At 52.9% G+C, this 24335-nt stretch overlaps 1 protein-coding gene across 4 annotated transcripts; it reads right to left on the bottom strand.

Annotated features, from left to right (window-relative positions):
• Positions 1-2673: 2673 nt before the first annotated feature.
• KLHL36 (kelch like family member 36) lies at positions 2674-23530 on the bottom strand. 4 transcript variants are annotated; one of them, XM_034940841.4, is made up of 5 exons: positions 23367-23530; positions 21080-21158; positions 12280-13353; positions 10316-10473; positions 2674-8691 (listed from the first exon to the last, which is right to left on the bottom strand). In XM_034940841.4, the coding sequence occupies exons 2-5, from the start codon at positions 21140-21142 to the stop codon at positions 8136-8138; spliced, it is 1851 nt and encodes a 616-aa protein (XP_034796732.1). In that variant the 5' UTR covers positions 21143-21158; positions 23367-23530; the 3' UTR covers positions 2674-8135. The 4 variants fall into 4 exon arrangements, with proteins under 4 accessions (XP_034796732.1, XP_008972589.1, XP_054956502.1 ...); XM_008974341.4 differs by having other exon boundaries at positions 23121-23489; XM_055100527.2 differs by lacking the exon at positions 23367-23530 and adding an exon at positions 22700-23127.
• Between the last annotated feature and the right edge of the window lie 805 nt (positions 23531-24335).

Below are 24335 nucleotides of genomic sequence, written 5' to 3'. Positions count from 1 at the left end.
CCCATGGCCACTCAGGCCCTGCTTGGCTGTTGGTTGGCTCTGTGTGTGCACGGCAGCCAGGAGCTGAAGTGCGCCAAGGCCTCTGGGAGCAGCCCTCATTGAGCAGCGCAGGCCCCATAAATGCTCTCCTCTCCAACCGATAGCATGCGGGCCCAGCAACATCAAACCCCTGCCGTCTGAGGCAGTGGCCTTAGGAACATACCTTCCTTCCACTGAGGGGTTTTTTTTTCTTTTAAAGAACAGGGTCTTGCTCTGTAGCCCAGCCTGGAGTACAGTGGTGTGATCATAGCTCACTGCAGCCGGAACCTCACAGGCTCAAGCAATCCTCCTGCCTCAGTCTCCCAAGCAGCTAGAACTACAACCATGCACCACCCATGTCTGGCTGATTTTCAATTTTTTTTGTGGAAATCAGGTCTCACCGTGTTACCCAAGCTGGTCTTGAAATCCTGGCTTCAAGTGATCTTCTTGCCTTGGCCTCCCAAAGTGTTGGGATTACAGGTGTGAGCTACTATGCTTGAATAATTTTTTTAAAAAAAATTTTGGCTGGGCACGGTGGCTCACACCTGTAATCCCAGCACTTTGGGAGGCCGAGGTGGGTAGATGACCTGAAGTCAGGAGTTCGAGACCAGTCTGGCCAACATGGTGAAACCCCATCTCTATTAAAAAAAATAATAATAATTAGCTGGGCATGGTGGCACACGCCTGTAGTCCCAGCTACTCGGGAGGCTGAGGCAGGAGAATCACTTGAACCTAGGAGGCTGCAGTGAGCCAAGATCACGCCACTGTACTCCAGCCTGGGCAACAGAGCAAGACCCTGTTAAAAAAAAAAAAAAAAAGCCAGGCACGGTGGCTCACGCCCGTAATCCCAACACTTTGGGAGCCGAGATGAGCAGATCACCTGAGGTCAGGAGTTCAAGACCAGCCTGGCCAACATGGTGAAAACCCATCTCTACTAAAAAAATACAAAAATTAGCTGGGTGTGGTGGCGCATGCCTGTAATCTCAGCTACTCGGGAGGCTGAGACAGGAGAATCGCTTGAACCCAGGAGGTGGAGGTTGTAGTGAGCCGAGATCCTGCCACTGTATTCCAGCCTGGGTGACAGAGCAAGACTCTGTCTCAAAAAAAAAAAAAAAAAATTTTTTTTTTTGTAAAGTCAGAGGTCTCCCTATGTTGCCCCGGCTGGTCTCAGACTCCTGGGCCCAAGCAATCCTCCTGCCTAGGTCTCTAAAAGTGCTGGAATTACAGGTGTGAGCCATCGCACCCAGCTCCTCCCATGGTTTGCAGATAGGGTTCCAGGGTCAGGGACGGGACACGGCTGACACCTCTCGCAGGGCCAGCAACCTGGGGGAGTTTTCTGATGGCCTCAAGGGGTGAAATGCAGCAAACTGAGTCCCTGACTTCCCAGGAGGTTCTGGCAGAAGCCACGTGGCCTCTGCTCATTACACCTGGGACGTTTGCTCTGGGAGCCTTTGGCTGCCATGTAAGAAATCTAGGTGAGGCCGTGTGAAGAGACCAGAGAGAGCCAGACCAAAGTGAACAAGGAGAGAGAGAGAAAGAGATTGGGGGGGCGGGGAAGAGAAGGGGAAATGAGAAGGCAGGGAGAGAGGGAGAGAGAAGAAAGGGAGAGGGAGATGCTGGAGGAGCTGTGTGTTCTCACTCACGCCTTCAAGAGCCACTACCTGTCCATGACCATGTGACCGTGCAGGAGCCTCAGGGGAGAGCCTCTGAGCCAAGCCCAGTCAACCTGCAGAGTGGTCCGCCATGATACTGTTGGAAGCCGTGGCTTGGGGTTACTCGGCAATAAAGCACCTTCTCGTGGGCCTTCTCTCCTTCCTCGTGGCATTCTGGCTTCCCGGGGACCAACTCTCTCCCCTACCTGCGTCCAAGTCCTTGTCTAAGGTTCTGCGTTGAAGAGAACCCAAACCAAGGTAACGACTGACTGGCTGGGCGGGGAAGACAATACAGTTGGGGTAAGGTAATTAACCTGAGCTTTGGATTCTTCACCTGGACAATCGGGAGACTATCAACCTAGCCTGAGATGCTTCTGAAGCGGATGCGAAAGAACCCGGGTGAGGAAGTCGGCACCGGGCAGTGGGTCCCGTTTGGGGCTCACTGGCTCAGAGGCAAATTCTAACCACCTTATCAGGTGTGATGGCTGCGCAGACAACCCTCCCCAACCCTCCCGATGCTGACCTGCCGAAGGGACGAGGAAAGGGTGCACAACCGTTCCTGGGCTTGTCTGCTGGTGGCCTTGCAAAACCCCAGCAAGGCAGGGGAGCGCCCGAAGGAAAACAGAGCTGGTTCTTAGAGTATTGTGATTGCATTTTTTCTGATAAAGATAGCACACTGCTTGTCATAAGCTGTTTCCCTTGGTTTCTGTGTTTCTTTTCTAATCAAATTACCCCAATTGACACACATTTAAGCAAATAGTTTCATTTCAGGTCACGGGGACTTAGCCCTGCAATCAAGGATCTGAATGAAATTCCTGGCAAAATACAGTAATTAGAAACACAATGAAAGCAGAATTGAAATGTCCCAGCCTCCCCACAACACCAAAAGGAAGTCTGGTTAATTTCCAAATTATATTTAGGATCAACATGCAAGGGGTTCTTTTTCATACGGGCAGAGAAATTAGGACCAGACATCATTACAATAACCACACAAGACTAGGAATGTAATTATAAAATAAACCATACCCTAGCAAGCAAATTATTTTAATGTGTTTCAAGAATTGAATACTCTGTATGGAATTAAAAACAAAGAGAAAAAAGCAACGTGCAGAAAATTAATTAAAAAGAGTTAAGACACAGAAACTTCGAAATGTCATAAAATTACAAATACAAAAGCAACAAATTAAAAAACATACACGATTGCAGATTTCAGTAACATCAGTAGCCAGAACATACCCAATGAATCACTTAATCATCAAATATCTCGCTGATTTTGAAAGGGGGCTAGTGGTTGATGATTTAACCTCAATCAATCCAAAGGACATGACTCTTTCCTTACATTACAAGCAATCTGTAAAGATGGCTTTAAGTAGCTTTGAAAAGGTGGAGTGTCCTTTCTCAAAGGAAACAGACAAGGAAGGGGTTATCCGCTCTGCCCCCCTACTACTGAAATGTGTACATTCATTCAACTCTGGTAACTAAGGCAACCAAAGGACAATTTCTTTTCTTTTTTTTCTTTTCTTTTTTTTTTTTTTTTTGAGACAGAGTCTTACTCTGTCACCCAGGCTGGAGTGCAGTGGCGCAATCTCGGCTCACTGCAACCTCTGCCTCCTGGGTTCAAGCGATTCTCCTGCCTCAGCCTCCCGAAGAGCTGAGATTACAGGCGACCACGACTGCCTAATTTTTGTATTTTAGTAGAGACGGGGTTTCACCATGTTGGTCAGGGTGGTCTCAAACTCTTGACCTCAGGTGATCCGTCCCCCTCGGCCTCCCAGAGTGCTGGGAGTACAGGCGTGAGCCACCGCGCCCGGCCCCAAAGGACAATTTCTTGAGACCCCCACACACCTTCAGAACCACACGTTCTGTTCATGTTAAAAACAAGAAATTAACAACCTCTAAAACTAAGGACAATGATTCTGTAAAGTGCAAGAATGGTTCATTGTTTCCGCTTTTGTGGATTTCATGTTAACAATACTTTAAAAGAAAGGGTGGACGGGAGTAAACCAGGACCCCAGTCATATATTTGATCAAGAAATGACCCGTATGGCAAAGGTGAGACGTGGACCGGCCCTCAGGTGTCTCCAACTCTGTGCACACCACTGAGGTAGGAGCTCTAGAAGAAACGCAGACCCTCTCAAGGGGGTTAAGGTTTCCTCTTGGCAAATCAGCTGGGGGCCTGAGACAGTCATACCCACGGGCTGCATGCAACTTTGCATGCAACTTCACGAAATTCTAGAGCTGTATCGCATCAGCGATGGAGAAGGGCAAGATCCAAGACAAAGCCACATGAGGCGAGGTCCTGGTGCTGCCATTTGTTGTCCAGCACAAATCAAGGGGCCGGAGGAAAGGGATGAGGTGGAAAACCCCGGCAGGCATTCTACAAAACAGTTATTAGCAAATCGTATCAAAAAGTATCAAAACATTTCAAAAAACTCTAAAAACTGCCAGGCTTGGCAGATGCGCAGGACAGGGTCTCCAAGTGCCCGTGGCGCTGCCCTATACTCCAGGCATTTATCGTGGAGGCCAGGATGCCACCCCCTCCCCTCCCCTCCTGGGCACTCAGAATCCACGGAGACACCAGGAGGTCTAAACCTCATCTGCAGCTGCCCCTCCAGGTTTGGGACCAGTGGACGGGGTTCCAACCACGGGCTCTGACAGCCACAAGGCCCATGAGATGCTGCTGCACCATGGAGGACCAGGGTGAAGGATGAAGGTCAGTGACTCTACAGGGGGTGGTGGCGGGGGAGGTGGCAGGGGTCCCTTCACTTCCCACATTGCTGCAAGTCACTGAACGATCACTTGGCTTAGGGGCCGAGGTACACTGAACCACAGGTGAACACAACTGAGCTCACAAAGTAGGACCCTGGACCTCAGAGGATGGACCCCACTTCCCCTCAGCATCTGGATGCCCACCTCAAAGGTGAACACCCCTTAGGGTGAGTTTCTGGGTCTCCATGAAGTCACCTTATCATGAATGAGAGCACTCAATATAAATACACACGTGTGGTCCTGCTCAGAGCCAGGTCTGAAGTCCCACTTGATAGCCTCAATAAAATGGCAGAACGATAAAAATACCAATTGCGTGCTAACCACAGTTGATAAAATAATCTCTGTGCATTTAAAACAGCAGGAAGTTTGCTATAAGTAACAAGGTTCATCAGCTTTCTACTCCCTCCCTTCTATTATTATAATACATCTATGTCTTAAGCAAACAGCTTTCCAACTTGGGTGAGGACCAAACCTCAAACTTACAACTAATATGAAGTTACAACTCTAATTCTTTAGAAATGAGAGAAGTCCAAACCTCACTAGAAGCCTGCCATGCTTATTTTGAAATATTAAAAAAAAAAAAAAAAGATCCAGGTGTCTTCAAAATTTAAGCAGAACAGCTTGAAACACTGACAGTTTAACATGATGACATGTGTGGCTGTTTCCCTCTCAAAATGGCAGCCTGCAAGCACCTGTGCCTTCATCACTCTAGTTTAAAACCCCACTATCGTGACTGTGCGGTTCAAATGGCCACTGCATAGGCACAGCCCAAACTCTGCCCATCTGAGTTAAAAAACGTTTTATTCTTTTGAGACAGGGTCTCACTCCGTCACCCAGGTTAGAGTGCAGTGGTGTGGTCACAGCTCACTGCAGCCTCAACCTCCCAGGCTCAGGTGATTCTCCCACCTCAGCCTCCCAAGTAGCTGGGACTACTGCATGCCCCACCATCCCTGGCTAATCTTTTGTAATTTTTTTGTAGAGATGGGGTTTTGCCATGTTGCCCAGGCATGGTCTCTTCCATTTTCACTTCCATTTTCATGCACAGTAGGGTGAATTTTCAACTTAAAAAGACAAGTAACAAAAACCTGGCCCGGGTACCACCACTGGGTGCCCTTGTGCCCATCCACTGACCCCAACAAGCTCAAAAACCTTTCTTGTCACAGTGTAGCCACCATCAAATATTAGAAGTTGACCCACAAGATGAAACTTGTTTATCCTCCCTTTAAAAGGGTGCTCCCAACCTCAGTAATATTAGGGTCAAAGCCATGTCAATTACAAACCACCTTCATAGTATCAGGAGAGACACCACAAAATATGAAGCGCAGGACGTCGTATGTAACTCATGAGGCACAAGAAAATCAGAATAGAGGCCAGAAGCTCACACATTTCCAGGGACAAGTCCCAGAAGCAAAACATAAAAGAGCTGGCTTAGGCTGAAAACCAATGGCTCTCCTCTGTCCAAGGTCAAAGCTATCCCACTCCCCAAATCACTCACAGAGTCTTTCTATGTGCTCTCCCCACCTTGCCCCGAGATTCAGGCCAAACAACTGCCCGTTTGTTCACGACCCAGGCTGAGATGGGGAGAACAGCCCACGTACACCCTACCCTGCCTTCTGAGGGGTCTACAAGCAATAAAACCTTCCCCGAATAGGAAGGGGGTGAGCTATCCCAAAGTTGGCAGAAGTTCTGCAAAACATGTTTTGTGGGGGTCTGGGACTAGGTATGAGACAAACGAGTTTTAGGCTCAAAGAAGTTTGGAAATGCTGGGTTGAGGCTTCTCAGAACCTCTCATACACTGGCATGCTGCAGGGCTCCAAAAAGAGTTTCCAGCCTTTTGGTCTGTTTGTTTGTATGCCTTGCAGAACCTCTCAACAGTTTGTAAGCCTCCAGGGACTTCACATGCAAATAACTAGCTAGCTGAACATGCAGACTGCCCTCGTCACTAACCACAGAGGGCAGTAAGTTGGCTATTGAAGCTTTCAGTCCCCAAAATGCTCTCATCTCTTCTGGATGGCTACATAAACAGACCAGTGAGAACCACAGTAAACGCTGAAGGGAAGGGAAAGGAGGGGCAGCAAAGAAGCAGAAGAAATGGAAATTAAAGTTAACTAAGATTTTTTTCCTAGTCTAATATCAATCTTAACACATTTACCCTCATCCACTCGAGCAGCTGAGAGCCCTCTTAAAGGGCAAGCGACATCGAGACCTGCTCTCGGAACTGTCTGCAGGAAGACTGGTGTTAGACTAGGATTGAAGATGAAGCACATCTTGAAGTTTACTGATCTCTGCCATCAGATGCTGGGTGAGGTATAGCTCATTCATGCCTTCCTTGGCTCATGCTTAAAACCCATCACACTCCTATCCCCCCATAGTTCTGCACGTTTCTCATCCACTCGGGCAGCTAAGAGCCCTCTTAAAGGGCAAGCGACCCTGACACCTGCTTTAGGAACTGTTTGCAGGAGTCAGTGCAGGCCAGCTCCACATCCTGAAGGGGATGCCATCGGGTACGAACAGCTCAGAGGCTGAATGGCCCTATCACCCGGGAGGAGACTGGAGGGTATTCCATCTAATCCTGCGGCTAAGCGGGGTGGATGAGGGAACACACGGACTTGTTCGAGAATTTGCCCAGCAGCACGAAACTACTTAGAAGCAGAAAACTGGGGCAGGACCTGGCGTGCGAGTTAGGGAGCCCTCCACTGCCTTCTCAGGGATCCACATGTGCTCCTCTGTGCAGGAACTTTCAACAGCACCTCAAGATAGAGTCACAGAGAACGATGGCAAATTCCATAGCGCTTTTTCTTTCCTGAGAAATAAACAGATTTGGGAGCTCAGTACATCAGTAATATAAAAGACAGTGGGTTCAGAGAAAAAAAAAGGAAAAAAATGCACAAATTACAAAAAAATATGTATAAAGAGCTTCATACCTTTTTTCGTTTTTGGTTACCTGTAACGTTTTAGAATTCAAGAAGGTTTCCAATGAGGAAAGACGGAATTATTCAGAAACAGCGTTCACCTGATACGGAGAACAGCTCCCCAGCGGGAAGTCATCACGTCTCATCTGACAGTCCAGCGAGCTGCGTGGCCCCTGGTCACTCACTCACTCACCCTCATGGGTGGTCTCTGTGCACTCATTTATAAAACAAACACACTGGACCTTGCCAGTGATTCCCAGATGTGACTAATACCCAGAATTCCAAGAACTAGTTAAAATACAGTTTCTGGGCACCACCTCCTCCCCGTTCCTGGTGGTTTTGGATTCCATAATTCTGAGCGGGGCTCAGGCATCTGTATTCTTAAAAGTTCAGCCAGGTTTGGGGAGGCTTGGACTAGGTGACCTAAGAGATCCCTTTGAGGCCCAAGCTTCACTACAGAAATTTCTGTGTAACCCACGTGCCAGCTACTCTCAGGGGGACGGTCAGCAAGGACCCATGAGGAATCATAACACGGGGCAAAGAACTGTGAAGATACAAGGGGTTGCTCACTGCCTGGGCCCAGGGTTAGTTATTCAAGCAAGATATGTAAAGTTACAGATAGTATTTAATTGGTTACTGTGATATCATAGAAATACCAAGAATCATAAAAGTAAAAAAAGCTGCTAAGTTGTACATAATGTTTCCGGAATACTAAGAAGTTGCTGCTGGTCTACAGAGCCCTGGGAGGTGACGGTGAGGATGGTCCCAGGAGGCGCAGCTAGGGTCACTGGCCCCGGTCTTGGTGCCTCTTGCCTTTGCCTTTCTTCTTCTTGTCCTCTGGCCGTGGCTCCAGGGCGCAGACACAGGCGGACCCGCCAGCGATGGCCTTGGGCAGGTCGACGCCCCTGCTCCACTTGTCGGCCTCGCGGTCGTACACCTGCACGGTCTTGGAGAAGGCAGTGTTCTCCCAGCTGTAGCCGCCCAGGATGTAGATGCGGCCCTCCCACACTGCCACGCCCGACTCGCTGTTGGCGTGCAGCAGCGGCGCCACGCGGGTCCACTGGTTGCACTGCGGGCTGTAGGCCTCCACGCCCAGCACGTCGAAGCGCTCCATGGACTCGATGTTGTCATCGCTGCCCCCGATGGAGTAGATGCTGTCACCCAGGCTGCACATGCTGTGCCAGCCGCGCGCCGTGGTCATGGGCCGCCGCTCCTCCCACACGTCTGTCCGGTGGTCGTAGCATAGCAGGTTCTTGCGGTAGGGGCCGATTTGGTAGTCGTGGCCCCCCGAGATGTACACGAAGTCTTTGTAGATGGTGCCCGCGTGGCCGTACGTGAACCTGCAGGGTCGAAGGGCAGAGACAGAGGGAGAGCTCAGGGCTGTGCCAGGCTTACCCTCTCCGAGCCGGGGAACAGCCTGCCGTCTTAGAGGGCCATGAGGATTTAAGAATATAGGGAGTGGGCACCCCACGAACACTCTATAGACAGTAGCCGTCATTAGCAAAGAAATGGCGGGGCAGGGCGGGGAACTGGACAGCTTTGCAGTCAGGCCGCCTGGGCCAGAACCCAGCTTCACTCTCTCTGAGTCTCCCTTGCCCCATCTGAGAAAGGGGAATAATCACAGGACCATCACCCTTTTCACAATGGCTGGAAACGACTAGAACAATGAGCTGGCAGGCACACATGCACCCGATGAATCACACATCAAAGAGGAAATACGACATACAGTCCAATTCTAACTGTGCTGGCACTCGGGAAACGTTTTGCCTAAAACCATAGAGACAGCAAAACCAGTGGCTGCCAGGGGCTGTGGGGAGAGGGGAGGGAGGGATGGACAGCACGCACACAGTGGGGTTTAGGGCAGTGAAATGATTCTGCGTGATGCTGTAATGGTGGATTCATGTTGCTTTGTGTTCCTCAAAACCCACACAACTGTGCCAGGAAGTGGGAACCCTGATGTAAACCAGGGCCTTTAGTGAATAAGAAAGGATCAATATGGCCAGGTGCAGTGGCTCATGCCTGTAATCCCAGCACTTTGTGAGGGTGAGGTGGGTGGATCTCTTGAGGCTAGGAATTCAAGACCAGCCTGGCTAACATGATGAAATCCTGTCTCTACCAAAAATACAAAAATTAGCTGGGTATGGTGGCAGGCGCCTGCGGTCCCAGCTACTCAGAAGGCTGAGGCAGGAGAACTGCTTGAGTTCAGGAGGCAGAGATTGCAGTGAGCCGAGATCGCGCCACTGCACTCCGGCCTGGGCGACAGAGAGAGACTCTCTCTCAGAAAAACAAAAATACGAGCGCTTACCCCACACACTTCTAACTCTTAGGGACACCTGGATGTATTCCACAGCAAAGACTGGTTCAGAAAGTGCACTGCTGGGTGCGGCAACAGGGAACTGGTGGAAGAAATGGTGTGCACCTTCTGCTAATCCCACGGAGATAATAAATGCTCGATACATGCACATCGGAACGCAGGGGAGACTGAGGAGGGTGAGGCGGCCACCCTGGGGCACTCCCTGCATGTGGATGCAGGTTTCACAAGCAGCACTGCATCTGCTCTACCTCTACAGATGAGGAACTAAAGGCCGAGCGGGGTGAAGACCCATGCTTGAGGCTTAGATCTAGCACATATACCCCCATCTCTTTGAACTCCTCCTGCCCAAGCTCGGGAAGATCCTCAGGTCAGGCCTCACCCTCTGAAACTCAGCAACTGCACACACTCAGCCATGGAGGGATGTCCGTCATGGCGGCAGAGCTGACCCTTGCCCTAAGTCTGAAACCGGAGCCCGGACTGTGCACCGTTACGCCCTCCGCCCCTCATGGTGTACCCACTCTTCCTGACAAGCCAGAAGATTTCATTCCTGGAATTGGAGGCCAACATGCCCAGAAAGTGAGGCACGTGGACTGAACTATGTCCCTTAAAAACATCCCATTTGGAGAACCTTCCACCAAGCCCCAGATCACCTTGGCAAGCCGGCCACATAGGACCAGGAGTCAGTCTTGGGACTGTACGTCTCTACTGAAGAGAGCGCTCCGTTCTCATTCCGGCCGCCGACGGCCACCAGCATGTCTTCGATGGAGGCAAGGTAGAAATCCACACGGCGCTGGTTCATGGAGGCCACCTGTGGAGGTGAGATACCTGTACCTTCCCTTCCCCGAACCTGGGACAGCATCAACATCTGGCGCTGCGGTTCCCAAATGTGTCTGCGGAATGCACAACCCCGGAGAATGTTTGGGAAAGGGAACTGCACCTGAATAAAGAGGGCTTCTTCAGGTGGGAGCTCTGAGCCCCCGAGGTTTCACCAAGATGCTCTGAATCCCCAAAAGTGGGATGGAGACGCTCTGAGTCCCCAAAAGGGGGATGGAGATGCTCTGAACCCCCGAACTTGTCTGGTCATGTGGTCAGCCGCGTGGATGGGAACTCTGTGGTCACAGGGGTCAGAATTGCTGATCTAGTGGCTTTATGAAATAAAAATTCATCTTTCCTCTCACCACATCAGATTTGTAAAGTTAGTGCTGCTCTGCCACTCCGTGTTAACAGAGCAGGACGTGGCATTCGACAGGAAATTAAACAGAAGAGGCTGGGCGCGGTGGCTCACGCCTGTAATCCTGGCACTTTGGGAAGCCAAGGTGGGTGGATTACCTGAGGTCACGGAGTTCGAGACCAGCCTGGCCAACATGGTGAAACCCCGTCTCTACTGAAAATACAAAAATTAGCCGGGCGTGGTGGCAGGCGCCTGTAATTCCAGCTACTCGGTAGGTTGAGGCGCCAGAATTGTTTGAACCTGGGAGGCAGAGGTTGCAATTAGCCAAGATCGTGCCACTGCACTCCAGCTTGGGTGACAGAACAACTCTGTCACAAAAAAAAAAGTAGAAGAGCCAACTTTTTTTTTCTTTTTTTAAACGAATCCAAGGCAAACACACTGCTGCCACTGCTGCCAGGCTTTGGGGAGGAGGCTCCAAAGCCAGGGACCCTTTCCAGTGGTGAGACTTCGACCTTGGAGGGCAGTCTCAGATTTCTGAGAGTAAAATCAAAAGGTCAGCTGGAGTCCATTCTGACTGAGTTTTGAGCTGAGAACAGCACTGAGTTGGGCGCGACACTGAGGTGTGAGTATAAAGGCTGAGATGGACTGTCCCGGGGACCGAGTGGCTGGAGAGCGCTCCCAGCAGAAAGGAGACACCTTCCCTACGCCAGGGGCTTGCCAGTCAACATGAGCTACCGCACTCCCTGTCCCCCACGTATTCCCAGAAGGGGAATCCAAAATGTGGAGAGGACAAGAATCTGAAATTTCCTAGCTATGACTTAGCCAGGCTGGGATGAGACCTCAGGTCTGACATCAAGGCCCACGCTCTTCCCAGAATCAGGCCACAATACATGCCCAAGGGCCAGGTGTGAGCACTAGTGGTCTCCTTAAACTATCTCCCAAAATGCTTCCAGAGGAGCCCCACAGAGATTCCAGGACCTGGGGACATTGAACCATGGATCAAACATCTAGACCCATGCTACTGTCCAATAGGGTAGCCACGCCTCGTGTGGCCACATACACTTACACGTCAATCGGTTAAAGTGAAATAAAATTGAAAATTGACTTCTTCAGTCGCACTGGCCACATTTCAAGTGCTCAGTCGCTACATGCAGCTGTGGCTACCGTATCGGGAAGTACAGACAGACCCTTCCATCTGCACAGAAAGCCCCGCCAGGCAGTGCTGCTCTGAACGATGACGGACCCCTCGAAGGGGTGGGTCGGCTCTCCCTCTCCCTGTCCAGGATGTAGGCCCCCGGGTATGCTGCTCGTCACTTTATCGTCACACCTCGTTCAGAAGCAGGATAGTTGTCAAGGCCCCAGAGAGGTAAGGAAAGTCAAGGCTAGGTTAAGGAAACCGAGAGAGTCCTCAAGAGAAAAGAAATAATCTGGCTTTAATCTCACCTTGATCCACTGTTTACAGCGGGGGTCATACCTATAAAGAAGATTGGAGGCCGCATCCCCTCCGTTGTCCCGTGAGAAGCTGCCGCCGGCGATGAAGATGAAGCCCCCCAGCACCGCGACACAGTGGTGGCTCCGCCGGGCGGGCAGCGGCGTCTCTTTGACCCACTGCTCGCTCTTGGCGTCCAGGTAGCAGGTGTCGTCACTGAGCTCCAGACACCGCTCGGAGACCTCGCCGCCCACAAACAGCAGGCGCTCCTGGTTGGTGCGCAGCGCTGTGCGCTTGGTCTGCATGACGGGCTGGGCCGCCAGGTTGTTGTGGTAGCGCACGGCCTCCTCGATGAAGCCCTCGCAGTTGGCCTCCTTGGGCAGCAGCGAGCACACGGCCGGCTTGACGCGGTGCAGCAGGTCGTTCTTGGGGATGAGAGGGAAGTGGATGTTCTCCAGCACCTGGCGGGCGTGGGCCTCGCGCTCGGGCTGCTGCGTCAGCCACTGCAAGGCGGCCTGCAGGAGGTCGTGCTCGCACTCCCGCTGCACCTCGCTGCTGCTCAGGTAGACACACAGCTTCTGCATGGAGACGTTCTGCAGGAAGTCAGGCGTAAAGGACAGCGTGCCGAAGTGGTTCAGGATGAAGCCATCGATGAAGGCATCAAGCCGCTTGAGGCTGTAGATGGAGGCCAGCTCCTGCAGGTACAGGTAGTTGTCCTCGCTCACCTCCTGCTCCAGGTACTCACAGCAGAAGTCTACCACCGTCCAGATCTGCAGCAGGTGAGCCGTCTCCAGGACGTAGTCAATGTTGCCGCCATCCAGCACCAGCTCCCCGCCGTACAGGAAGTCCACCACGGCCTTGAGCCCAATGTAGGAGGCGCCGATCAGCTCCACCTCCTTCTGGAAAGCTTCCCGCATGCCGATGGTGAACATGGAGTTGAAGTAGTCGCTGCACACGGCCAGCAGGTTGCGATGCGCTGGCACACGCTGCTCATCGGCCACCAGGACGACGTCGCAGAAGAGCCCGCGGAGACGCTGCTCGTTCAGCCGCTGCAGCACCGTGCTTGAGTGGTCGGCCCAGCGGTATACCTGGACAGAGAAGACACATTAGAAACGGCACAGCAGCCTGCTCGGCCCTGGTCCAACCCAGTGGGTCCTGACCAGCATTTTCAACAAAATGAAACTGAAGAAAACAGGAAATAAAATGCTGCATCAGAGGGCACTACAGGAAGTACAGGTGTTTCTGAGTATGCCTGTGTATCGTGGTTTTTTTTCTTCCTTCTCTTATTAATATAACTTCTTTCTTTCTTTCTTTCTTTTTTTTTTTTTTTGACACAGAGCCTTGCTCTGTCGCCCAGGCTGGAGTGCAGTGGCACAACCTCAGCTCACTGCAACCTCTGCCTCCCGGGTTCAAGTGATTCTCCTGCCTCAGCCTCCTGAGTAGCTGGGACGACAGCCCGGCTACTGGAGTTTGAGAGCAGCCGGGCCAACATGCTGAAACCCTGTCTCTACTAAAAATACAAAATTTAGCCAAGCATGGTGGCGTGTGCCTGTAATCCTAGCTACTCAGGAGGCTGAGGCAGGAGAATTGCTTGAACCCAGGAGATGGAGGTTGCAGTGAGCCGAGAGCACACCACTACACTCCAGCCTGGGAGACAGAGCAAGAACTCCGTCTCAAAAAACAAAAAACAAACAAACAAAACAAAACAAACAAGAAAAAACAAAAAACAAACCAAAAAAACCCAAAACCAAACAACACAACAATTCAAGCCAGGCATGGTGGCTCATGCCTGTAATCTCAATGCTTTGTGAGACTGAGACGGGAGAATCACTTGAGGCCAGGAAGTTCAAGACCAACCTGGGCAACATAGCGAGATTCCTGTCTTAACAAAATACTTAAAAATTAGGTGGGCGTGGTGGCATTCGCCTGTAGTCCCAGCTGCTCAGGAGGCTGAGGCAGGAGGATCGCTCAAGCCCAGGAGCTTGAGGCTGCAGTGAGCCATGACTGTGCCACTGCACTCCAGCCTGGACGACAAAAAGAAACCCTGTCTCTAAATAAATAAATAAATGAATTCAACATAGGGAGAAACAGGTAACTGAAAACTATCACATAGATAGCTGGTCTATTCCAGGGTGACTGAGGTAAAGAACTGGCTGGGCACTAGCCTGAAGAGGGGAAATGTGGTTGGAGGAAGAAAACTGACCGAGGGCTATTAGGTATTAGCAGCTATGTGGTTCGACTTTTTTTTTTTTTTTTTGAGACAGGGTCTCACTCTGTTGCCCAGGCTGGAGTGCAGTGGCACAATCTCGGCTCACTGCACCCTTGACCTCCTGGGCTCAAGTGATTCTCCCACCTCAGCCACCTGAGTAGCTGGGACTACGGGTGTGTGCCACCATGCCTGGCTAATTTTAAAATTTTTTTGTAGAGACGAGGTCTCACTATGTCGCCCTTGACCTCCTGGGCTCAAGTGATTCTTCCGCCTTAGCCTCCTGAGTAACTGGGACTACAGGCACACGCTACCACGCCTGTCTGATTTTTCTAATTTGGAGGGACAACGTCTCCCTAAACTGCCCAGGCTCTGAATTCTTAAAAGTTAGTTCTTAACATGTGTCCTACAGCAGTGGGTTTTATTTTTTTCTTCCCTTTCAAATCTTCTTTTTGTTGCCATGCATGCGTTTGTCATTGAGATACTTTATTTCCCTGTGGTATTTCCACATCCAGTCAATTCCAACAGCAACTTCTCTGTCCATGCTACAGGAGCAGGCCACATTCTCACAGCCTGTGGAGGATGCCAGACAGATCCGACTTGGCATTTCCTTCTGAGTTCAGAGGACAGGCTCTCCCGCTCTTCCATTCCAGGCTGGCTTTTCGGTTCACAGGTCACACGCGTGGAGATCTCTATTTATCCTGGTTACTCACAAAGAGAGCCAGGCTGGCCTACACTGGGCTTTTAAATTTTTTCTCATTTTTAGAAACAGAGTCTTGCTCTGTTTCCCAGGCTGGCATGCAACAGTAGATCAGAGATCACTGCGGCCTGAAACTCCTAGGCTCAGCCGGGCGTGGTGGCTCATGCCTGGAATCCCAGTACTTTGGGAGGCCGAGGTGGGCAGGTCACCTGAGGTCAGGAGTTCAAGACCAGCCTGACCAACATGGTGAAACCCCGTCTCTAGTAAAAATACAAAATTAGCTGGTTGTGGTGGCGGGCGCCTGTCATCCTAGCTACTCAGGAGGCTGAGGCAGGAGAATCACTTGCACTCCGGAGGCGGAGGTTTCAGTGAGCCACTGCACTCCAGCCTGGGCAACACGAACAAAACGCCATCTCAAAAACAAAACAAAACAAAACAAAACTAGTCTCAAGCAATCCCTCCACTTCAGCTTCCTTGGCAGCTGGGACTACAGGTGTGTGCCACCATATCCAGCCATTTTTTACTTTTATTTTTTGTAGAAATGGGGTCTCACTACATTGCCCAGGCTGGTCTTCAGCTCCTGAGTTCAAACGATCCTCCTGCCTCAGCCTCCCAATGTGCTGGGATTACAGGTATAAGCCTCCGTGCTAGGCCTCAGCTTCTAATTATGCAGGAATGGTCAGTGCTTCTACAGACATTGACTGGAGGCCCCTCTTGGGTGTGAGCTGAAGGAAGGAAATTAAAAAGTACTACAGTGGCAGGTGATCAAGTCATAGTACAGGCTTAGCGGCCTGAGAGACGCATATGAGGGCATGAGGCGGCTATCTGCCACCCGGGGACCCTGGCTGTCTCCACGCTGGTGAGGGTGCTGGCCCTACCATGCTTAGATGGAGATACACACAACCCCAGACTGCAGTGTCAAAAGGTAAAGAGCCCAGGGGGCAGGACTGGGGAAAGCCCCAGTGAACGGCTGCCGAGGGGAGACACCAGCTCCAGTGAGCTGGGGCAGGGGGCAAGAGCAGTGTTGTTTCCAAAAGTGGGTTTCTGCTCTAAGTGGGCTGGAGTGATGCTGTACCTGGGTACAATCAGCTGCAATCTGCTTCTGGTGTTTTAGCACAGCTGCATAGACGACAAGTTTCCAAAAACACAGGCACACGAGTTCCCTTTTTTATTTGATACAGAGCCTCCCTCTGTTGCCCAGGCTGGAGTGCAGTGGCTCGATCTCGGCTCACTGCAACCTCCGCCTCCCAGGTTCAGGCGATTCTCCTGCCTCAGCCTCCTGAGTAGCTGGGACTACCGGCATGTACCACCATGCCCAGCTAATTTTGTATTTTTAGTAGAGACAGGGTTTTGCCATTTTGGCCAGGCTGGTCTTAAACTCCTGACCTCAGGTGCCACCACTCCCGGCATATATACATATATCAGTAGAGACGGGGTTTCACCATGTTGGCCTCGAACTCCTGACCTCAAGTGATCCATCCACCTCAGCCTCCCAAAGTTCTAGGATTCCAGGCGTGAGCCACTGCGCCTGGCCGATTTCCCAATTATAAAGGGACATTGGTAACAGAGTTTCCACATTTCAAGTAACTTAGAAGCTCCAATCCACAGCATTCTCTGATGATATGAGTCCTGTTCATTTCTTTATTTCCTATTTCAGTGCCTTAATCAGATGCAAGGCCAAGTAGAGGGAGAAACTCAGGTTGTCAGGGGCTTACACCTGGGAGGAGGCGGCAGGTACCGGGTATTAGACGTGGAAAAAGAATTTAGCATCAACCGGAACAACACTTTTTTTTTCGAGACAGGGTCTTGCTCTGTCACTTAGGCTGGAGTACAGTGGTGCGATCATAGCTCACTGCAACCTCTACCTCCTGGGCTCAAGTGAGCCTCCCACCTCGGCCTCCTGAGGAGCTGGGACTACAGGTGTATGCCACCAGGCCCGGCTAATTTTTGTATCTTTTGTAGAGATGAGGTTTAGCCATGTTGTCCAAGCTGGTCTCAAACTCTGAGCTTATGAGATCCACCCACCTCGGCCTCCCAGGGTGCTGGGATTACAGGTGTAAGCCACTGTGCCTGGCTGAGAAACACATCTTAGGGCAGACAGGTGAACAGACACTGTGGCCACACAGTGGGAAGATACCAACATGCTGAGAATGCACAACCTACCACTACCAACTACATGCAGCAACACGGGTGAGGCTCAGAGGCACAATGTTGCACAAAAGAAACCACACACAAGAGTACCCGACCTCGGATCCCGTTTAGACAAAGTTCAAAAGCAGATCAAACCACAGCGGTGGGGTTGGGACAGCGACTATCTTGAGTGTAACAACTGGAAGGGTTTGGTAGTATTCTGTTTTTTACCCATCTGGGTGCTGGCAACATAGGTGTGTTTAATGTCTAGAAATTCATGGGTACACTTTTTAAAAATAAAAAGTTAGAAACAGGCCAGTCATGGTGGCTCGCGCCTGTAATCCCAGCACTTTGGGAGGCCGAGGCTGGCGGGTCACGAGGTCAAGAGATCAAGACCATCCTGGCCAACATGGTGAAACCCCGTCTCTACTAAAAATACAAAAATTAGCTGGGCATGGTGGCATGCACCTGTAGTCCCAGCTCCTCAGGAGGCTGAGGTGGGAGGCTCACTTGAGCCCAGGAGGTAGAGGCTGCAGTGAGCTATGATCGCACCACTGTACTCCAACCTAAGTGACAGAGCAAGACCCTGTCTCGAAAAAAAAAAAAAAAAAAAAGTTAGAAACATCATCCAGTGATACAGAAGCCTAGTCCTAAGAGATTCAGTTCAGACAGAAACAAACTCAGGGTCCTGGCGTTAAGGGACAAAGACTTCCAGTGCTGTCAAACTTAGAAAGCAGCAGTGTCTCCCAAGCTAAGCTCCCAAACAAAGCCCTTGTGAGCGAGCGGCGAGACCTCTCTGGGTTTTCACAATCGATAAAGCTGGGCTTGGCAGGAACCTTCTTGGGGAACTCACGTGAGAACAGGAGGTCATATCTCAGGAGAGCCAACCTCTCTTGAAAATGACAGCCAGTTTTTCTTTTAGAATCTGTAGAATCTCTTTCCCCCCTTTTCTCAACTCTATAGGCTGCTCCCAGCTCCCTTCATCTAAAGAAGTGTTTCTGTATCTGTTTTCATTATTGCCCCCCAAGAAGGCTTTCAAGATTTTTTTCCCTAATAGCCTCCCCAGCAAAATCTTAACATCACAGATGCACTGTATGTCTGCTCATGTACTGTATGTATAATTGTGTCTTATGCATAAAAGGAGTAAAATTCCTTCCACCCTCCCGAGAACCAATTTTCTCCCACTTCAGGGCAATATCATACTCATTGAGAATCCATGATCTGAGGTAACCATAAGATTTAATCTCCAAAAGGGATACCTCTAAAGAACAGAGGGCATTACGAATATTTATAACGGGGAAACAGGTTACCAGGAACCTCATACCAATGGCTCCCCTGCTCTTTACCAACAGCAGCTGTGGGGACAGGAGTTTGTGGAAAGTACAGTAGCCGGGTCTGGTTCCTGGATTTTAATGTGGCTGGTGGGAACAGGCTACATATTGCTAATTAGAACTCCCCCAGTAGCCTGGCTCTGGGGAACTTGCCCTCATTTGCTCTTGGGTAGCAGGGAATCATGACCAGGGAAGAGGACTCCAGGCCCTTGGGGTCCGGGTACACGGTGTGTTGCCCTCACCCTAAGGTAGAAGGCTGGGTTCTCAATGGACCTGTCCTTGGAGTTTTTGAGCCCCCAAGCAGGCATAGGAATCCCAGTTTTCCTCCTGTCCCATCCACCTCCTTGGGTTAACGAATGAGCCAAGTTGTCACAAAAAGAAAGCTCCGGCGGCGGCGGCGGCGGCGGCTCGGGTGGCTGCGCTGGGAGGCGGCAATGAGAGGCTCGCACGCCTCCAGCCCGGCCCCGGCCCCCCGGGACGGAGAGCCGAGCAGCCCCGGCTCTGGGCTACGGACTATGGGCGAATAGCTCTGACCACCCGGCGAAGCATGCCGGGCCTCCCAAAGTGCCGAGATTGCAGCCTCTGCCCGGCCGCCACCCCGTCTGGGAAGTGAGGAGCGTCTCTGCCTGGCCGCCCATCATCTGGGACATGAGGAGCCCCTCCGCCTGGCTACCCAGCCTGGAAAGTGAGGAGCGTCTCTGCCCGGCCGCCATCCCATCTAGGAAGTGAGGAGCGCCTCTTCCCGGCCACCATCCCATCTAGGAAGTGAGGAGCGTCTCTGCCCAGCCGCCCATCGTCTGAGATGTGGGGAGCGCCTCTGCCCCGCCGCCCCATCTGGGAAGTGAGGAGCGCCTCTACCCGGCCGTGACCCCGTCTGGGAGGTGAGGAGCGTCTCTGCCCAGCCGCCCCGTCTGAGAAGTGAGGAGACCCTCCGCCTGGCAACCACCCCATATGAGAAGTGAGGAGCCCCTCTGCCCGGCAGCCACCCCGTCTGGGAAGTGAGGAGCGTCTCTGCCCGGCAGCCACCCCATCCAGGAGGGAGGTGGGGGTCAGCCCCCACCAGGCCAGCCACCCCGTCCGGGAGGGAGGTGGGGGGGTCAGCCCCCCACCCGGCCAGCCGCCCCGTCCGGGAGGGAGGTGGGGGGGGTCAGCCCCCCGCCCGGCCAGCCGCCCCGTCCGGGAGGGAGGTGGGGGGGTCAGCCCCCCTGCCCGGCCAGCCGCCCCGTCCGGGAGGTGAGGGGCGCCTCTGCCTGGCCGCCCCTACTGGGAAGTGAGGAGCCCCTCTGCCCGGCCAGCCGCCCGGTCCGGGAAGGAGGTGGGGGGGTCAGCCCCCCGCCCGGCCAGCCGCCCCATCCGGGAGGGAGGTGGGGGGGTCAGCCCCCCGCCTGGCCAGCCGCCCTGTCCGGGAGGGAGGTGGGGGGGTCAGCCCCCCGCCTGGCCAGCCGCCCCGTCCGGGAGGTGAGGGGCGCCTCTGCCCGGCCGCCCCTACTGGGAAGTGAGGAGCCCCTCTGCCTGGCCAGCCGCCCCGTCTGGGAGGGAGGTGGGGGGGTCAGTCCCCCGCCCAGCCAGCCGCCCGGTCCGGGAGATGAGGGGCGCCTCTGCCCGGCCGCCCCTACTGGGAAGTGAGGAGCCCCTCTGCCCAGCCACCGCCCCGTCTGGGAGGTGTACCCGGCAGCTCATTGGGAATGGGCCATGATGACAATGGCGGTTTTGTGGAATAGAAGCGGGGGAAAGGCGGGGAAGGGATTGAGAGATCGGATGGTTGCCATGTCTGTGTAGAGGGAAGTAGACACGGGAGACTTTTCATTTTGTTCTGTACTAGGAAAAATTCTTCTGCCTTGTGATCCTGTTGATCGGTGACCTTACCCCCAACTCTGTGCTCTCTGAAACATGTGCTGTGTCCACTCAGGGTTAAATGGATTAAGAGCGGTGCAAGATGTGCTGTGTTAAACAGATGCTTGAAGGCAGCATGCTCGTTAAGAGTCATCACCACTCCCTAATCTCAAGTACCCAGGGACACAAACACTAAGGAAGGCCGCAGGGTCCTCTGCATAGGAAAACCAGAGACCTTTGTTCACTTGTTTATCTGCTGACCCTCCCTCCACTATTGTCCTATGACCCTGCCAAATCCCCATCTGTGAGAAACACCCAAGAATGATCAATAAAAATAAATAAATTAAAAAAAAAACAAAACAAAAGAAAGCTCCGGAATGTCACACGGAAAAATGAAGACATCTGGCCATAGCGTCTCTAACATCCCTCATACTTCCCACTCTCTGATTTTATGACAATTTCTGCTCCTTGCCCGTTTCCACCTTTACTTGTCATTAAGGAGACTGACAACACCAATGACAAAAAAATCAGTCTGTGATTAGAAATGAGTGAATCAGAAAAAGGATCACACTTCTTAGGCAATTTGCATAGGTGGTGAGTGAACATTCACAGACCTTTGATGATTCGCTGATCTTGTATGGCCGAGACACTCGTGTCTGCCTGCTTCCCTCCATCATTAAAGAGATTTCAGCCCTAGGAGAAGAACAGGATTTCTGAGCATGCAGTCATAACTCTAGGTCATTCATTAATTTCAGGCCCTGCTAGCAGATACCAAGGATGACAGTGAAAACAGTCACACGGAGGAAGGAGGGAGGGAGGACCGTGCACTACAAAGAACTCTTTTACACCGAGTTGAGAAATCATCGCGTTGTTAGAATTGGACAGAACATTTAACTCCCATTCCTTTATCATCTAAAATCTGATATCATGTCATTTGGTTCACTTCCTACAAATAATTACCTTTTGGCTACATCAAGGTTATAATGATAAGTTATCATTTCGGAGCCCAGACTACAGCCCTCGAACCAAGCTAAGTGACTTAAGTGTGCCATCTCATTTAACCCCCACAAAGATTATACTTGGCCAGGCTGATATCGCTTATCTCATTTCACAGATGAGGATATTGATCTCATGGTCACAAAGCTAGTAAACGGCCGAGAATCACGCCTCGGTCTGTCCAGCTTCAAAACCTGGATCCATCACCATGACACGCTGCTGAATGAGGCCCGGGTTCGAGAGTATCACACTTTAAAAATATCATGATGCAGATGAGGATGTGGTACAGTGATGACTACCATGTACACAGTACATTCTAGACACACACTGTCCCCAAGTGCTTCTCTGCATCTTCACTCACTTAGTCCCCACTGCAACCCCATGAGGCCAGCACTGTGACTGGAGGATGCTGAGAGCAGTGAGGTGAAATAAGCTGCCCGGTGTCACACAGCTGGGAACTGGCAGAATTGGGATTCCAGCTCAGGGAAGCGCCCATGCTCTTAACTCTTAGGCTACACTGCCTGGCTCTTGGGTGGGGGATCACTGCAGACAGAGTTAAGCTTTGGTGTGTGTGGGGCGGGGGAGGCAGGGGGACGGGCAGGTGCTTCAAAGATGGAAGGGAACACAGAGAAGGGACTTTGCCAACTAATATTAGCACAAGTCGCATACTGAGACGAAGGTTTTAAAGAGGATTTTTTCCCCCTGTTATTTGAGTTCATGAGAAGAGTTTGTTACCTATTGAACAAATAGTCTTCACTAATAAAGAACAATGTGACAAGAAGTCAGCACTGTTCTTAGATAATTGGGGACACAGGGAGGGCACTCCAGTGTTCCCATGGAAGGAATGAATTCGGGCACAGTCCGTCCCGTGCAACTCCCCTAGGGAGAGAAGGGGCAACTAGATTCCTCTCGACAAACTAGAAACTTTGTGACAATGACAAGCTGTTCCCACTCTGGCCCTCCCCTAGGATGCTGGAGAGCCCAGAGAGGGAAGAGAAGAAACCCAGCGTTGGTGCGGTGCCCACCGCGGACTCGACTTCATTCCACCTTCACGCTCTGAGAGAGGTGCCACCGTCGTTCCCACAGTGAGACCTGGCGCTCGGGTGCCCCAGGGGGGGTTGCCCAAGGTCACAGAGCAGCAAGCAGCAGGTGCCCTCTCTCTCCACCGCCCCAGGCAGCCTGCCCAGAATCAACCAGGCCTTCTAACGCTCAACGCTTTATTTTCTAGGCCAAGATACCTAGAGAGAGTTCCCGGGGCCGGAGGCTCCCTGCTGTCTCCTGCAAGTGCGTGGGGGTGGGGTCTGATTTCCACCCGTGTTGGACGTCAGCGGCCTCCGACGCTTTTTGGAAGCAGGTGAAGGGTCAAGGCCACCCCCAAACACAGTGACAATCCCAGGTCACTGGAAAAGGTCTTCCAGTAAACATGGGACCGCAGGCCCCGTCCGGCCGGGCGTTTCCCAGAGCGCCTCCTCCCCAAGCTCCCTCCCGACCTCAGCGTTGGAGAAAGCGACGCTGCTGACACCGGCTCGCCGGCGGGGTCTCCGGGGACGCCGCTGTCGTTCGCTCGGACCCCGCAGCCCAGGCGGAACTCAGCGCAACGGCCGCCCAGCAGGCTCCAGCCGGCGGCGAGGAGGCGGAGTCGGGACGGGGGCCACTCACCTGCCACGCGCGGGGCGGTCCGCACAGGCCGCACCTGTGTCACCTGCGGGGGCGGCGGCCCCTCCCCCGGCCTCTTCCTCCGGCCGCGGCGCCCCGACTCGCCCACCCGCCCGCCCCGGCACCAAGGGGCGCAGGGGGGTCGCGGCTCGCGGTGGCCGGGGACCCTCCCGATCTCCGCCAGCCCCCCGGCCGGGCGCGGCTTCCTGGCGGTCCCGGGCTGGAGGGTGGGCGCGCGCGGAGGCCCACCTGGCAGGACGCGCTACGGACGCGGCGGGGCCAGCCCCGGCGGCGGGGCCGGGCGGTCGGGGCGGCGGGGCCCGGGTTCAGGAGACCCCCGGCCAGCCCGCTGCGCAGCCATGACTCCGCCAGGAAGTGCGAGGCCGAGGGCGGAGGCGGCGCGCGCGGCCAATGGCGGCGGCCGCGGGGAGGCGGGGCCGGGCGGCGCGGGGCGGGGCCTGAGGCTGAGGGCGGGACGCGGGGGCCGGGGGGTGAGCTCGCAGGGTGGACGCCCCCCTCGTCCGCGCCCCGGGGATCCCCGGTGTCCACCCCACCACGACGCCCGACTCCGTCCCTTCAAAGGCAGGCCCCAGCCCCGCCGCGCGAAATGCTCCCTGGTGCCACCCACCGTCACGGACGCAGGGCCACGGCGGGGACCAGACACGCAGGGTCCCGGGCCTCGAGGCACCGACGCGTGCGCTGGGACCTCTTTGCTGGCCCAGAGTCGCCGGGACGGGCACCGCGCCTCTCGCCTCCTTCCGGGCTGAGCGGGAGCGTCCCTGCGGCCACCCTGCGGCGAGGCCTTTGCTGACCGCTCTGCTCGAAGTCACAGCCCGTCTCTCTCCACCCAACTTCCAACCCCATGCTTCACTTGAGCTCTTATCAGCGTCTAATATTCCAAATAATGTACTAGTTTATTCGGTTTATTGTCTCTCCTCCCTACCAGAAGCCCTCCAGGGCAGGGTTTACTGTTAGTTCTATTCCTGACTGGGTCGTCGCCAAGACTGGCACACAGTAGGTGCTCAGTAAATGTGTATGGAATGAATGAATGTAACCTTCATCGATCAATCTATCAATTGTCACACTTCGCTCATGCTACAGCGGGATGAACCTTGGAGATGTAATACTTAGTGAAAGAAGCCAGACACAAAAGACCACACATTGCATGATTCCGTGTATGTGAAATGTCCGGAACAAGCCAATCCATAGAGACAGAAA

The sequence above is a fragment of the Pan paniscus genome, chromosome 18, assembly GCF_029289425.2.
Source record: "Pan paniscus chromosome 18, NHGRI_mPanPan1-v2.0_pri, whole genome shotgun sequence".
NCBI lineage: Eukaryota > Metazoa > Chordata > Mammalia > Primates > Hominidae > Pan > Pan paniscus.
The sequence above is the reverse complement of the archived record's forward strand: the minus strand, read 5'-3'. Positions and strand labels throughout refer to the sequence as shown.